At 36.2% G+C, this 18,080-nt stretch overlaps 1 protein-coding gene across 1 annotated transcript; it reads left to right on the forward strand.

Annotated features, from left to right (window-relative positions):
- Positions 1 to 15,464: 15,464 nt before the first annotated feature.
- LOC130738095 (scarecrow-like protein 8) lies at positions 15,465 to 17,843 on the forward strand. Its single transcript, XM_057589998.1, has one exon. The coding sequence runs from the start codon at positions 15,609 to 15,611 to the stop codon at positions 17,568 to 17,570; it is 1,962 nt and encodes a 653-aa protein (XP_057445981.1). The 5' UTR covers positions 15,465 to 15,608; the 3' UTR covers positions 17,571 to 17,843.
- Positions 17,844 to 18,080: the final 237 nt, after the last annotated feature.

The following is an 18,080-nucleotide window of genomic DNA, read 5'->3' on the forward strand; positions in this document are numbered from 1 at the left end:
GTATGGTCTTTGTACCATCGGGATGCCTAATATTGAGGAACATATCTTCCTCAAACGCCTTCCTTCTGAGCTCTTCTAATGCCATTCTGTATGATGCCATTTTTTTTTCTGAATATTATTCGAGGTGTGAAGCTTACCTTTCTCTCCAACGTTTTTATAGGCTTCACTTTCTCTCTGAAAGTTAATGCTCTTACAGTTTCTCGAGGTTAAGTACTTGGTAACTGACCCTTCTATTTCCTCACTTGACCGGTGGTAAACGTTCATCCCTTGCATTAACTCTTCTATTTATTATCGCCTCACTCTGATTCTTACATCGTCTTCATTTTCTTTCAACTTAGACCTTCTCTAAGGGGGAAGTACCTTGTACTTCAAGCTAAGTTTTTCACACCCCAAGCTTTTTGCTTATGACAAAAAGGGGGAGTAAACCCAGTTTTTGATGTGTAAGATGTGTTAGTGTGACTTATTTTTCTTTTGGAGATTTTAAGAGTTCCACCTTCATGACCATAGATGTGTCACTGGGCAAATACAAGGAATACATTTCACTTCTTCTGAAGTGATTCTAAGTTGACTCTGATACCCAAGACTCTGATACCTTGTCCATGACTCTGATCACTTATGCGCTCTGATTATTCGTTTTTCATCTATGTCATAAGCTTTTCACTCTGAACTCTTATATGATTTAGCTCAGAATCTAGACTTTACTAACGTTTTCATCAAGCATTAGATTCAGGGGGAGCTAAGCTCAGAATCAAGCAGTGACTTGAATTCAGAATGAGCAAGATAAACTATTCACATCAGGATAAGTCTTATTCTATATCTCTAAACTCTGAGTGAATTCAGATTAATGTTTAAGAATTGTTCATCAAAAATCTTAGTTTTGTCATCATCAAAAAGGGGGAGATTGTAAGATCAAGTTTTGATCTAGTAGTACAACTCTATGTTTTGATGATTACAAGTTAACCTTTTGATATGAACAATTGTGGTACTCTAACGTGTTTTTCTGAGTGTGCTATTTACAGGCTCTGACCCTGACTCAATTTCACACAAATCAGAAGCACTGTGTATAAAGGGTAACCCAAGCAACGCTTTCGCATTCACCATGTTCAGTATGAACAGTGGAAAAGCTTCAGAAGATGTGAAGCTATACAAACTCTGATGAGGACTCAGTCGCTAGAAGCTCTGATGATCCAGAAGTTCTGACAACCAAGAAACACTGAAGGTTCAGATGTTCCGATGGTGTAGAAGACTCTGAAGATCCAGAAGCTGAATAGTGGAAACTCTGAAGTCCAGAAGCAAGAAACTCTGAAGGCCATGTTCTTCCCTCTGAGTTCAGAATCAGAAGATACAATGGTCAGAGGATCTGTGCTATCCCTCTGACTCTGATCAACCGGCTTCACAAGTTCCAATACGAAGCATTCCTCTGATCAGAAGTCTCCTAGGTTAAAAGGTCAAGTCGCTATCCAAGTACAAAAGCAAGTGTACCTTCCTGACGACCTACCTAACGTTCTCAGCCACAGCAGAAGCTGGATTTTCCAGAACTGCCCTCCAACGGTAGCATTTCCCATGCAACGCTCAACCCTAATCCTTGGAGTATATATAGAGGCTGAAGATTGAAAGAAGCGGCTACAACAAAAAGAAGAAAAAAAATATACAAGAAGCAATACACACGCGCAAGATATATTCTAAGCTTTCTTTCATCTTGTAATTTATTTTAGTTTACACTCAGCTTATTCAGAAGCAAACCCTTGTAAACACCAACCTCAAACAGTTGTTTGATTTTCCTTAAGGGACCGGGTAGGTCAGTATCCTTAAGAAGACTAAGAGAGTGAATCTTAGTGGTGATTCCTTTAGGAGATCAAGGTTGATCGGATCCTAGAGAAGACTAAGAGAGTGAATCTTAGTGATAGCTAAGTCAGTGTATTGTTAGTCACTTGTAGGTTTCAAGTGCAGTTGTAACAATTATCTGATTAGTGGATTGCCTTCATTCTAAGAAGGAAGAAATCACCTTAACGGGTGGACTGGATTAGCTTGAGGGATTTATCAAGTGAACCAGGATAAAATACTTGTGTGCTTTTCTATCTCTATCTTTTGCACTTAGTTCTCGAAAAGATTTGTTAAAATCTTTAAGGTGGTAGTTTTGTACTGAAAACGTTATTCAAACCCCCCTTTCTACCGTTTTTCATACCTTCAACCATGTCGGACGAAACCCTCTTTTATCAAAAGAACCCAGATCACGAAAATCGCTCGATGACGGCGACGAACCCAGATTCCGAGAGCGTTGATGATGACGGCGACGAACCCAAATCGAGGTTTGTTGCTTCCTCTTCTCATAGATCTGGGTTGCTTCCTCTTCTGGGTTGCCATTTTGGTGTTTTCTGGAGGTTGGTGGAGGTTGTTCTGACGGCGACGAACCCAGATCAAGGTTGGTTGCTCCATTTTCTCGTCGATTGGTTGCAGTGGCGGCGATAACAAGCGTGAGGAAAGGAAGGAGCTTGGGGAATCAGCAAGGTAACAGCTCTGGTGTCATTGGAGAAGATCAAAAGTGTCTATGTGAGATCCCTATCGGGTGTAAATTTTAAATTTTTTAATATACCCACATGTTTTTCTGTATATATATCCACTGTTGCTTTGAATTGAAACAACAAAGCATCTTCCTTTGAGAGAATTTTGGTGTAGCAGAACAACAAACTGTAATGCGTATGTGTTGTTTTTCCAGATTTCCTTGCTTTTTCCTTTTTGGCATCTGGGTTTTGTTAATTTGTGTGTTGTTTGCTTCTTGCAATCTTGGGCTATGTTCATGTTCCAATCTTTGATGAAAATCTTCTGGAGTGATTTGTGAAGATGATGGGTTGAGGAAGGAGGAGGATAATTTATTCACTAATTAACCTAATCCTTCATTAACTAATTTACTAATATATATGTTTTTTGATTTTTTTTTAAAAAAACCTGCCAAACCTGCTACTGCAGGTCAAAATAGCAATGTGTAACCTTACACAAGTTTTTAGATGACCATAATAAACTCCTCCATGAATGATAGAATTATTTTTCCAACGTATCTCACAGTTAGCAATTATAATACTAATTCTTTGAGGCTTTGAAATTACATTAATTGAGTAAGTCTCTCCCAATAAATGTTTCTTCATGTGAATCATCTAAGATTCAAACTCTAGATTAAATGCTTAAGGAACCAAACTATATAGTTGAGCTACACCTTATTGACGAATAATAAAACTATTGAATTGTTATAATTCCTTCTCTTGGTTTCTTTTCTTAAATGAATCCCTTACATGCACAACCAAATTCGTTATTTCATCTCATAAGATTGCACTTTTCAAACTTTCCGTATGGGAAATATTAATTACACATTTTTTACATGTTTAATTTGATCCATTCATATTTTAAAAAGTTATACACTTATTTCATAAATTAATAAATTTTTAAAAATACTAAATTTATAAAAAGAAAACAATTTTAGAAACAGTATTAAAGAATCTTTTACAAAAAGTGTGTGATGATATTCCTCCACCCACATTCATATTAATCGATAAATTATTGATATTTAACTTTAATAATATTACTTTTCCACATTTAATTTGTCCTCAAATGATACAATTTTTATTTCTGATATATCAAAAATAAAATTCTTCCACAATTAAAAATGGATTTAATTTGTCTGCACTAAAAGCGTAAAGAGTTTAACACATATATTTAATTAAATCTTATCATTTTACATTGTAAAAAAACGAAATTTAAATATAATTATGACATGAAAAATTGATAAATAAATTTTAAGTGCTAATATGTGCAAACTCTTTTTAGACTTCAGTGCATAATAATTAAACTCTTTACAAATAAATTTTAGCAGCATGCATAATATATTGTTTTGTTTCAAAATATAATTATTTATGACCCGAAAAAAAAGGATGATACACTCATACTATAAAGTTTGTTACACCGCGCGTCAACTAATCATATTTCAATGATGTGTCACGTCAAATAATTAAGTTAAATAAAAAATATATTTTCTCACATTCTTAAAATTTGATTAATTAACTGTGTAAACAAAATTTATTACACCGTCGGTGCATAGAAATTATTATTTATGCCTTGTACAACTTCTTCTATAATACTTAATTCCAAAACAATAATTAAATTTAAGTAATTAACTAATTAATCATCCTCTAATTTTTATCAGTATTTTTTTATCTTTAATTTCTACTAAAAAAATATTAATTACGATACAATAATAATTTTTTAAAAGGTTATACTTTTTATTTTAAAAAAAAAGTTTTTACTCTTATTTTTAATTTGGAATGAGTTATGCATGCGTGTACGTAGTTATAATATTTTCAACTGTTTCGATTTTTATTTAATTGTAACATATTTGAATTATCTTCTCTTACCTCAAAATTAATTCTAGAATATAAAAATGGAATATTTTTCTTCAAATTAATTGAACTTTAAAATTATTTATTAAAAATTTCCAAACAACGGGTGCTTAATTAAGAAAATTAAGAATGTTTTGATTTGTAAAATGGCTGTATACTCCTGTGTAAGGCTGCACTTTTGGAAGTTGCATTATAAGTGTCCCATCAGGTGATGACTTTGTTTTTGTTTCTGAATAAAGATGCATTCATTCATTCCCACGGCCAGCCACGAGTACAACATTATTCAAACCATGTCAGCTACTGCACGCGCGCGTACACACTGAGCTGTTGTTTCAGTTTCAGGCTTTTATCCTATTTGATCCTGCTATTTCAGTTCAAAAGTGATTTTCAATTAAAATCCTTCTGCCCCTCCCTCTCTGTCAGTGATTTTTGTACTGTTGTCCAAAAATAATTTGCGGTTGTTATTAACACTCTTAACCCTAAACTCTACCCCTATTTTCAAAAACGCCACCCCTACATTTCTTCATTTATTGCTGTTTGCGATGAAGCTCCGATAATTTGAACAGAACTATGTCATACTCGAGAGTGAGAGGGCTCATGACAGCGAAATATGTATTGAGGTTTAGAACCCGATAATTTTTAGGTTTGTGTTGAAGTAAATAATGTTCTGAATTTTAGAACCCGGTAGATTTTAAGTAGTGTTGGGTTCTAAAACCCAATAGTATTTTAAAATGCTTTTTTTTTCAGGTTTGAGAACCCGATATGCATTATAATACTACCAGCTTCTAAAGCATGGTTCTTTAAAAACATTTACGTTTGTAGACTATCGATTTCTAAGACTCAGTAGTACGGTTAGAAAACATACATTGTTTGTAAAACTGGTAGCTATTGTATATTGTTTATTTTGGTAAATTGTTTACAATTTTTCTAATAAGATACATCATGTTTACTCTGTTGCAGTTCAATTATAGTACTAGAGGAACCTCATCGGCTACAGGTGGTCGTGGAGATCACATACCATCGATTGCATCATCACGCAACGCGTGAGTCGTTGCACAGGTTCAGGAGTCAGCTTTGAAGGAGGAGCAACTACCACCACCACCACCAAAGCATGATGTGCCAACATTATCACCACCACCACAACAAGACCCACCATTTCTGAAGGTTTTCACGCTTCCATTGATCGAGCGCAACGAGGCGATTGATAGTGTAGTTCAGTATCTTGGTATCACTAGAGAAGAGGCATTGAAAAATATGAATCAGACTAGGCAAATGCACGCCTAGTACTGGTTTCAATTAAAACTCATTTCACCCTCCCTCTCTGTCGGTGGGTGTTTGGATGGGTTGGTGTTGTCCAAAAATAATTGTGGTTTTTTATTAACATTTCTCACCCTAAAACTACACCCCTTATTTTGAAAATGGCCAAACTATTCCTCGTTACACCTCTCCTCCTTCCTCCTCATGTTCTTCTTCATCATTAGCTCCTTACATCATTGTCTCTCTTCCTTGTTGAGCTTACACGTTGGTAAGTTCCTTTCAACACTCTCTTCATTTTACTTCTTACATTTGTTCATTTATTGTCGTTTGCGATGAAGCTTCTGTCATTTAAGCAAAGCTTTGTCGTACGGGGATCTAAAACCTAGTAGTTGTAGGAGTGTGACGAGCTCTAGTACCCAATAACCATGGTAGCGAAATATTTATCGAGTTTAGACCTCAATTGTTTTTAGGTTTGTGTCGAGTTCTAAAACTCAATAATATCTAAAGTTAATAATGTTCCGAATTATAGAATTCGGTAGTTCTTTAGGTGGTGCTGGGTTCTGAAACCTGAAAAAAAGTATGTTCCAAGTTTTAGAACTCGACGTACATGATAATACTACAGATTTCTAAAACACGGTTGTTTAAAACTATTTACATTTGTAAATTACTGGTTTCTAAAACTCAATACTGTTAAAAAAACGTACATGGTTTTAAAATATGGTAGCTATATTATATTGTTTGTTTTGCTAACTTGCTTACAATTGTCCTTTTAACATACATCTCATTTACTCTGTTGTAGTTCTATTATGGCTAGGACTAGAGGAGCCCCAACGACTACCGATGGTCAGAGAGAAGGTGGTCGTGGAGATCGCATACCATCGACTGCATCTTTATTCAGATTGCGAGTCGTTTTGCAGGTTGAGGAGCCACCTATGGAGGAGGATCAACTACCATTGATAACCTTTTCTACAAGTAAACAAAATGCTCGTATTAAATAAAATATCGTCACCACATGGACTATGCTTTATACCAATTTTATCTATTTTTTGCTGAAATAGAGCGGAAATTAAACAACGATGGGAAAGGTTCTTGTTCAAAAAATTAACAAAAGCACATAAGTTGAAAATCACCTATTAGAAAAGCAGTTCTCGGGGTTTGATTTCATCAATTCACCAATTATGCCCAAAATTCCAGCTAATGTATGAACCAGAATCACTTATCTATGATGTTTTGTCTATGTTTCTACTTGTTAATGTTTTAATCAAACAAAACTCTCAATTTTAATTGCTAAATCTAATGTCTTAGAACATAGATGAATCAAAATTGAGGATTAATTTCTTCCAATTCATATCATTATGTCTAAGGAGCAAAGAGAAATCAATTAATCTATTTCTAATTCCGTACTCTAGCCAAATTATCGTTAGCACAAGAAATAGCAATTCACCTGCGTTAACTCAAGCAACAATAAAAAGAAATAGAATCAAAAATAAATAAATAAAAGGGTCAATACAAAATTCTGAAAATCAAACATAATATGGCAAATCAAATTCATTTCCCCAAGTACCTAACTTAGCCACTTATGGCCATAAAAATAACAAGATAAGAAAAATAAAAACCCAAAACTCCATCCTTCAAACAGGTCTTTGCGTTCCTGAGGGTTAGCTCAAGTGATAAGAGTTAGGGGACAAAAGGGTTTGGTTAGATGAAGGGTGAAAATTCGAAGATTCGTACCATAATGAGAGATTAATTTACTAACATTAATAACAACTAACTTTTGGCTATAAAAAAAACAAACCTTTATGCAGCCTCCCTTGGACTCAAAGCATCACTACTAGAGTGGGATGTGGTAGCATCACCACTACTACAATTGGAGCCACCATTTGCCGAAGGTTTTTCATTCTTCCAATGATCGAGTTGGCGTGAGGCAGCTAATAGTCTTGGACTGAGCGAGCCCCCCAGAGGGCCTCGCCTAGGGCTGCCCGCCTCGTGGCGGTCACACAAGCTTATAGTTGGGCCTCCCTCACAAGGTACAATAGGGGTAATTAAACTCACAAGGCCCAGCCCCTAGCCTATAAATATGGAGCAGTTACCACATGTAAAGGACTCTTAGCTCATTTGATCAATAACAAACTCTAAATTCAGTTATTTTCTCTCTCTAAGCGGTTTCGCTCTCTCTCTAGGCAGTTACACATTTCCCTCTCTAGATTCTCTCTCTTGTTGCAATCCCTTCACTCTAGGTACTATACCCTAACTCTATGTTCTTGGCTGGAACAAGTCTGGTTCTGTTTCTTGGTGTCTTTAAAGAGGAGGCATTAACATAGATTAATCGGACTAGGAGGATGCACGTCCTGTACTTGTTCCTATGGGAACAACACAATTCAATAGTTGTAGGTTTGATTATCATTTGAACTTTTCATTCCTATTTATGTCTTCAATATATACCTGCATAGTCTTATACATGTGCATGTTTATATTACAAGGGGGTAATTGGAGGTCGCAACTAGAGCCTTTCTTCTCCACCTTTTCAGATGCACCTCTTTTATGGCTAACCAAGGTGTTAGAAGAAGATCGTGGAGCACATGTGCAAGGAATAAAGGCGAGGGATTTAACACATATGGCCTTAGACTACATTACATGAAGTACCCATGCCAACGTTGAAATGTAATGAATAGACCACAAGAAGAGGTGGGGGGATTTGAATTGTGCATTTCTAAAACTTTGATTTTTCAAGAGATTATTAGTTTTAGAAATCGTTTTGCATCGTTCAGTACAGCGGATAAAAGATTGTGATAGTAAACGATAGAAGCACAACGGTATATCCTGGTTGACCCACAAAAGATGGAGCTACGTCCAGTCCTTGGCTTAACCAAGATTTCACTAACCAGGTATCAAGGAATTCTAGTAGAAGTATTCACCAGGACTTCTCCCACAAGTATTATCCATGACTTCTCCTAACAAGTATTAGACAAGACTTCTCCTAACAATTTTTTTCAAGATCGTTTTCTTCTACATGGTCTCTTCTTACAAGAGTGAAGTAGAGACTTTCAAGCTTAGGAACTATCAAGTATTTGATGTGAAATTTGACTCTAAGGATATACTTTATGTTCTATTTCTAGAGAGAGTTGGATAAGAGGATTTGACTCTTGGGTATAGTTCTCTACTGCTTGAAGCAGACGATGTCAAAAGATTTGACTCTTTTTTTTTATAAGCTATACGAAATATATTGAAGTGAAGTACAAGGGGTACTTCAACCCAATACAGAAAGAGAATAGAAGGAAAGGAAACTACAAGTAGCAGTTTACAAAATACCAAAAAGATACAAAGAACCTCCTACTAGTACATTAGCCCACCACCCACCACCTCCTAGGAGTTAGATTAAAGAAATCAAGCCTCGTTAAAACCCCCTTGGAAATTATTTTATAAAATTTATATTTAAATATGTAAATTACTTAAATGGATTTTAGTTTTCAAATATATTTTCTAATAATTTTAGTTATATTACACTACATTTAAAGAAAATTTTAAATAGTTTGATGTTTTCCATCTTGCATTCTAGGGATTGTGTGGATCAGTGGGTAGACCAGGTATAGGATGGTGGAAGTTCAATGTTGACGACATCGTGAAAGCATATCGAGTAGCGGGTTGCTAGGTTGTTCTTCGCGATGAAGCTAGGAATTGGGTGGTCATTTTTACAATAATTTGGGGACAACAAATCGTCTTTTATCTGAGCTTATTGCGTTCTAGACGACTCTCAAAATTGTCCTTGATCACAATTATCCATAGGTTGTTACTGAAAGTGACTGTTTTGGAGGAAGTTCAGTTGGTTTCTTCCACTTGCGGGTTTGTCATCCCTATGATGAGTTTGTGGGGCAGATTTCCCGGGGGGTGCATGGTTGTTCATGGTAGTATAAGGTTCATCTGTGTATTATTGATCGCATATTCAACATAGTTTTAGACTCATGTGCCTGTTCCTAGAGAGCTCAACCGAGTAGCAAATTGGTTTGCTAGCACTGCATTGTTGTTTCCTTTTGGAGTTTATGTTTTCTCTTCTCCGTTTGGCGAGTAACATCGTCTTCTTAGGCTAGACTTACTTTCTATTTCTTTGGGAGTGTAGTTTGTTTTCTTTTACAAGGATTGGCCCCGTCATGTTAAAAAAAATATTTAAAGGGGTAAAAATGATATTAGTCCCTAAAACACAAGATGAATCCAATTAGTCCCTAAACTAGTTTTGTATAGTTTTTGGTCCCTCCCAAGTTTTTATTTGAAATAAGTATTCATGACATCATAATTCATGTGGCCTTATATTTTACCCAATCACAAGCTCACGTGGGTAATAATAGTCGGATGTAGAGTATGTTTGTTTTTCAGTTGAACCCTTCAAAAGCACTTTCAGTCTTATGTAACTTTGTGCCATTTTGTTTGGTAAATTTTTAACCCACTTTTACTCAACCCACTTTTAATCCTAAACCCACTTTCACTCAACTCACCAAAATCAACACTTCTACCTTGAGTGAAAGTCCGTTGACAGTATTCTAAATAAATTTTAAATCTAAAAAATCTCATTCAGACAATACTATCCCAACTTCCAATATTTACCCATTTCTCGTAAAATCTCATGAAATCTGTTTAAATTGAAAAACTCAATTCTCATTCACGAGAAGGATATATTTTAAACTAGTGATTTTTTTAAATATAATAATGTACTGTATCATCTATTAAAGAAGTAAACGTTCTTTTGTATTTTGATTTAGAGTTATAATTAACTACAGCTTACCTTTCAAAAAAAAACCAGCTTAGTTAATTATGTTTTATTTACTTTTTAATTTACACATTTTAATTACTAACATGTATTTTTAATACCTTTGTAATAACTATAGTACAAGAGTAGTTAAAAAAATGAATGAATTTTTTTTCATATTAATTTTATTATAAAAATTATACCATTTTTAGTAATTTTACCACCTAAAAGTGCTTTTCATCAATATTATCCAAACATATTTCATGATATCAAACTCTGTTTCAAAATTAAAGTATCCAAACATAAACCACATTACAACTAACATACTTTAACTCAAACTCTGTTTTCCAATCCCACATTCACTCAAACTCTGTTTTGCAAACTGAAATTCAAACACACACGTAGTTTGTCATTTTGACTTATTGCTTCAGCTATGGTCACTAGCAAACTTTTTGAATCATTTTTGGTCCCTTCTCATCTCTTTCCTTCTTCCTCTAACCCAAACATCACCTTCGACGACGGCAGGAGCCATGGCTTCACCATTTTCTGCTGCTTTTTCAACTTCCACCTCCCATTCCCTCTTCTCCTTTCCCCTCCTCCTCCCCTCCCCTCCCCCTTCTTCATCATCATCCTCCTCCTACCCAATGCCACGCTCATCCCTACCCCTTCCCTACATTTTTCTCCTCGAATCAATGCCCAAATTCGCTAGGTGGAGTGTGAAATATCAAATGAGGCTAGTAGATAAAAAAAAACCCAGAACGGGTAGATTTTTCCTTGTTTCTAGATCTTAGGGTTGCATGTGGTGGTTCTTAGTTTTATGATTATGGGGCGGCCATGGTTCGATGTTATTTTAAGAAGAAATTATTTCCATGATCCATTCCAAAAGTCTGTATAAAAATAAAATTAGAAAGATGTTAATTAAATAAATAGTCAAATCAATTCATGTAAGGAGTAGAAGTTGGTATTTCTCTCTATTCACGAATCTGAAGGTGATGTAACGCACGCGCAACTCAGAGCAAGTGCACTGGAGAGATTTGAGTATGAACGCTCCGCACCTTCTTGTACTTCCAGCCAAGTACAGTTGTTGTTAGTTCGCTTCTTTTTAGGTGTGAAGCAGTGTCAAACCAAACTACCCCAAAAATTTGTAAAAGTGAGACTCCATGAGTCTAAGAAGAAATCAGAAACACTAAGAATGAATAACATGTTATATAAATGAACGATAAAACATAGAGGCCTAGAGTTTACATCGGTGTTTTTGCAAGGGTATTGGAAACTCTTTAAGTGAGGCTTCCAAACTCACGGTCGGCTTGACGACACCGTGCTTAGGTATTTGTCTCAACCCTTGGTTAGACCGTCAGACACTATACAATCTGGTCGAGGCCGCCCATTCCTAGACCATTGTGTTTCGATCAGGGGGAAGGTGTCTGATTAAGAGTAGTATCTGTGGAGTCAATCACAATGTTGTCGGGTCATTGACTTTTAGAGCTGAACGGAACAATCACGAGCAATAAAACCAAATCCAGGCCATAAAGGACTCACAACTGTTCTTAGTTATTTTGTTTCTCAAGGTATTCCCACAGCCGACAACCATGAGAGTAATTCTCCGAAACTCTGAGATCACATTAAGAGGGTATGCCTCTTCCAACAAATGCTTCTCCATACACACTGCAAATCCGATTAAACTGAACCAAACCGAACACATCACATTATGATCGGTTGGATTGGGTTATTGGTTCGGTTCAATTTTTTTTACTGCATCTGATCACCATCAGTTCGAAGATCGATTTGAGAATTGAACAGTCGATAAATCCAAACCAACTCAATGGTTGGAAACAATTTCTTTTACACTCAAGCCAAAGAGCACCTTTCCATTACAAAGTTTGTTTAAGTTAATTAAGACATAAGTTACTTATGGGTTTAATGTTATGTTGCCTATTTATGTTTGTATTGGAGATCTTAGTTTTAGTTTGTTTAGGTTGGATTATATGGACTATGGATGTTTTTTATTTTGGATATTTTGGATTATATGGAGTTTCTATATATTTTGTTTTATAATTATTCACGATTTTAGATTAAATTTCATGCAAATTTCAAAATAATATTTTTTATTTCGAATGTGACCATCCAACCGAACCAATCTAATTGAGATCGAGTTGATTTGGTTCAAGCTCAGAAGTAAAAATTAAGAAACTGAACCTGCCCAAACATAACATATTTGATTGATTCGGATATTCAAACACTCTAAATTTGAACCAATTAGACCTGATGATTGCACTTATACATACCACCTTAGATTGAATCCTGAACGAAATGCTTAAAAAACGTATCTACTTATTGTGTTACACCTTATTTATCAACCGTTTTTTTTTTGAATGGATCAACGGTTCTTGGTTTAATAGTACTTATATTCTCATTATTAAGGGAGGTATCATAAAAAGTTATGAAATTCGGTTACATGATGAAAATTTTATTAGAAAATATTGAATGATTCTTTGTAATAATTGTAAATATCTGACAAGATTATGTGAATATGTCAACAACTTTAATCAGTTTTTTTATGTTTTATATTGTTAGAAAAAAAAAGAAACAATATATTGACATTAAATAAAATATACTTTCCTTATTACTCAATGATGACTACACATTAAAGGAGATTTTACATAAAAAGAAAGTCAATTATTTTTTAGTTAAATTCTGAACAAATTAAATTGGTTAAACGAAATAGAGATAAGGTGCATGTTGGCCCCCCAAGGACGATTGCGCCAGAGAGTAATACATGTCCTCATTTACATGTTTTTTACTATTAAAAGTTGACATTGCTAAAATTTATATGAAAAGATGACAATTAAAGTTTTCTGGTAATCATAAAATTCTTACAAAATTCCTTTAATTTACAAAAAAACCCCGTCGAAAAAACATTCAGTTTGGAATTATTTTACCATTTTCAAGAAACTTTCAAGCAAATTCAAATAGAAAGCTCCCTACTAAATTTAATTGCTGCAAAACAAAAGTCCACACAAGTTATTCACATACGCCATCGTAAACAATTCAAGATACATGCACTACCAAATAATACATACAAATTGGTAACATTCATTTTTCTTTCTATATTTTTTCAGCTCACATCACAGTTACATATTATAACTATCACTTACTTTTCTTACTTTTTTTTTTATATTTTTCTAGTGATCTATACTAATTAGTTCTGGACGAAAATTTATTATATACAATATTTACGGAGGCTTCAACATTTTTTCTATGTTGCATAAGTATTTCATTGTCGATAGTTATGAAATTAATTTCTTTGAAATTATATTTAATGGATAAGTTTAACTTAACAAATCTCTCACCGTACAAACCGTTCAACAATCAAGCGTTCAACTAAATTCTTAAAAAGTTTAACTATCATTAACTGTATTGAGTTTCTTATTGGTGCAAAGTTCAACATTTAAAAAATATAATTTGCAGGGTGAAAATCAAATACAGAAATCTGGCTTACCTAAAGAGTCAAATGCCATATGAATGAAATAATAGCTTACCAACTTTTTCACATATGTGATTGATAAACGCAATCTCCATCTGAACTGGCAAATTTGCAACAAATGAAAGAAGCCAAACACGCGCTATACCTGTCGGAACACGCGCGTGGGAGGTAGCGTGACCTCTTCGCCCACTCCTTGGATTGCCAAGAATTGAAGTTCCTTACTATTATTATTAATTAAATACTGACAAAAAAGGGGTCGTTTCGGCTATGATGTGATGCCTTAATCACCGTTCGTTTTGGCTGAATCTAATCAAAATCTCGAATCTTATATAAGAATCAACGGCTTGATCTCAATGCGTACAAACTCTGATACGAAACATTCTACACTTTTTGTAGTTTAAGCATAACCCCCCAAAAATAATAGTACTATAATGATGTTAACAATTGTCAATAATACATCTTTGGATTCCATTTATCTACCATAAAATTAAGAAGTGGTATAATTCATATTTTTTATAAAAGTTGTTTTCTTATTTAGTCTTATAGATTTTTCAATATAGAAACAGAATTATGTTTGAGACTAAATATAAAAATTAGAGTATCGTTATGGAAATATAATTGAAGAAATATGAACAAATGCTTTAAGGGGATGATCGGTGGGGAAACTTTATTAATTTCTATATACTAGAAATAATTAAAATATAAATTTAAGTTGACTTTTGAGTTGGAATTTCGGCATAATCTTTGCTAGAGCGACTCGTTTGATGTTTTTAGGCTATTAAATATTTTTTCGTTGACGTCACATTTTAGAGTTGTGTGAATGAAGATTGTATATATTTCTACTCACACGAAGCATGCTTTTTTTTTCACCATATTCCGCGATAAGTTAACGCATGTGTTGACAAGTTTGCTTTATTCGGCTTGCCTTATAGTTTTCTGATCGAATTTAGTTCCTACACCTGCAAAGATTAATCCTCTTCTTTCTTTTGACTGGTGTAGTTGTGTTGATGTAGTCTAGTTTTTTTCCCTTTTACACATTGACTGTTTATGATGAATTTAAAAAAAAAAAAATTGATATATCACATTACCACATTCTCTTAAGTATTTGTCAATTAAAAATCTGATCAAAACATTTTCACGGGTCAGAATATCTGAAAAATTATTTATTATGGAAAATTACAGTATTTATTTATCAATTAAAAGTTATTTATTTTAATTGATAATATATAGGAAAAATTGTCAATATTTGATGAAAATTTATTACTGCATTAAATGTGGGAAAGAAGAATTTCAGGAAAGTGTCGTGCGATATTTTCTAAAATATTTTATACTTATCCAAAAGCATTAAAAAATCATAACTCACGAGAAAAAAAGAATATGAATACCTGACGTTTCTGGAGTGTTTATTAATGGAAATATATAACTACTGTTATTTCGAATAAATACATTCTGTTAACATTGAACAAATAAAAAGAAAATGCCCTTAACTAGTGCGCTAAACGTCCCTGTTAACCTCCTAATATTAATAATAAATTAAAAAATAATTAAAATTAAAATAAAGATATAACCCTTTCCTCCTCCGTTATATTCAGCAGAATGATTCCAACCCATTACAAACACACATCTTTTTACTTCTCTCTCTATATTATTCTGGTCTCATGCTTTTCTCCGAAAACACCACCTTTTAACTGTTCTCTCCTTATTTTCTTCGCCTGATCAGAGAGAGAGAAGAAAAAAAAACATGTCGTCGGGTTTCACCGGCGGCGGTGGTGGTGCGCCGGAGTTCTTCACCGGCAGATCCACCATCAACAACCTCACCACCACCGTTCCCATCACCAACAACCTCCACCACCACTCTCTCTACCGAACCCAGCAACAACAACAACAACATCATCAATCCTCTCCCATATTTCTAGATCCTTCATCCCAATTCATTCAACGCCAAACACCAACAACAACAACAACAACCTTCACCGGTAAACGCACCTTGGCTGAATTCCAAACACAACACCACCAGAACCAAATCTTCAACAACAACAACAGCAATAGCAATAGCAATAGCAATTTCACCCATAACCAATTTCTCTCTAACCTTCTCCTTCGTTCTGTGAAGCCAAGAACAACCATGTTTCCTCACATGGATTTTTCCGTTCCTTCTCAATTGCAAAACCCAAACAATTTGGCCTTCCAAACGCAGCGTTTAGGTGTGCCTTTGCTTCATCAACTTCGCCCTCAACCCATTAACCTCCCGGACCAGAATTTCCCATACCGGAACTCCAATTTGGGTCTGAACCGGGTTCAGAATCAGAGTCAGACCGATGATGAACCGGAGAAGAAGATCATGAACCACCAGCTTCTGGAGTTGGAGAAGCAGCTTCTAGAAGACAACGACGAAGGAGAAGAACCTGATGCTGCTTCTGTCATCACAACCAGTGAGTGGTCAGAGACTTATCAGAATCTCATCGGTCTAGTTTCGGGTTCAGGTTCCGGGTCGGGTTTGACTCAGAAACCCGCTTCGTCATCTCCTACTTCCTCAACGACGTCGTCTACCTCTTCCTCTGCGGCTTCACCTGCCTCGGTGTGTTCCAAACAGACGCTGATGGAAGCCGCATCTGCAATCGCTGAAGGGAAAAACGACGCCGCGTCGGAGATCCTAACCCGTTTGGTTAACCCGACTGGGAATTCGGATCAGCGGTTAACCGATTGCATGGTTTTGGCTCTGAAATCGCGGATGAGCGCGGCGGAGAATCCTCCCCCGGTGGCGGAGCTTTTCAGCAGGGAACACGCCGAGTCGACTCAGCTTCTGCTTGAGAACTCGCCTTGCTTCAAGGTTGGGTTAATGGCTGCGAATCTCGTGATTCTTGAAGCGGCATTTGAGGAGAACGTGAATGGGAAAGGGTTCTGCGTGGTGGATTTTGAGATTGGACAGGGGAAGCAGTACTTTACGCTTCTTCACGCGCTGTCAACGCGCGGGCAGAATGGGAAGGTTCCGCCGCCGATGAAGATTGCAGCGGTGGCGGAGAGCGGCGGCGAGGAAAGGGTGAGGGCGGTTGGGGAGATGCTGAGCCGGCAAGCGGAGCGGTTGAGGATCGGGTTCGAGTTTCGTGTGGTGTCTGTGCCGAATAAACTCGCTGATTTGACTCGGGAGTCACTCGGTTGCGACTCGGAGGAGACGCTGGTGGTGAACCTCGCGTTCAAGCTGAACCGCATCCCTGATGAGAGCGTTTCAACGGAGAATCCACGTGACGAGCTTTTAAGGCGCGTGAAGAAGCTCGCCCCGCGCGTGGTGACTGTTTTGGAGCAGGAGGTAAACGCCAATACGGCGCCGTTTTTGGCGCGCGTGGCTGAGTCATGGTCCTACTATAGTGCCCTGTTCGACTCGGTCGAGTCAGCAATGGGGAAGGAAAACCCGGACCGAGTCAAGGTGGAGGAGGGACTGAGCCGGAAGCTATGCAACTCGGTGGCTTGCGAGGGGAGGGACCGCGTGGAGCGGTGCGAGGTGTTCGGGAAATGGCGCGCGCGAATGAGCATGGCGGGGTTCCAGCTGAAACCGCTGAGTCAAAACCTGGCTGAGTCGATTAATTCGCGACTCGCCGCCGGGAACAACCGAGTCAACCCGGGACTCACCGTGAAAGAAGAGAACGGCGGGATATGCTTTGGTTGGATGGGAAGGACACTCACCGTCGCATCTGCTTGGCGTTAATTTCTTTTTTATTTTTTTAATTTGGTTCGGAGTATCATTATTATTATATATCACATTGTTACTATATTTTAACGTTATCTAGAGATAATGGAAACGCAAAGAGAATAGATTTGGATAATTATATATGATCATGAGAAAAGGGTGAAGAAGAAGAAGAATCAAATCCCAAAGAAAAAGAAAACCCATCTCTCTTCCTCTATCTCATGGTTCTTCTTTCTTCTTCTTCTTCTACCAAACAAAAATAAATAAATAAGTGTTTGGATTCCGAGAAAATTAATGGTTGTGGTGTTTACATTTAATGTTTCATTCATGTACTAGTTGGTATACTTTTTTATAGATTTAACACACCTTCACTTGGATGTGTGAAAGGAGTTGGTTGCTGTTTGGTAGATAGATGACTTGTATGTATCGTTTTGCCCTCACAATACCGACAAATGAGGGCTCCACTTTCAAGTGTGCGTTTTATGGGATTTTAGTTGGAGTTTGAACTTCCTCTTCTCGAGTTCATGT

This window comes from Lotus japonicus, chromosome 2, assembly GCF_012489685.1.
Source record: "Lotus japonicus ecotype B-129 chromosome 2, LjGifu_v1.2".
In the NCBI taxonomy this organism is placed as follows: domain Eukaryota; kingdom Viridiplantae; phylum Streptophyta; class Magnoliopsida; order Fabales; family Fabaceae; genus Lotus; species Lotus japonicus.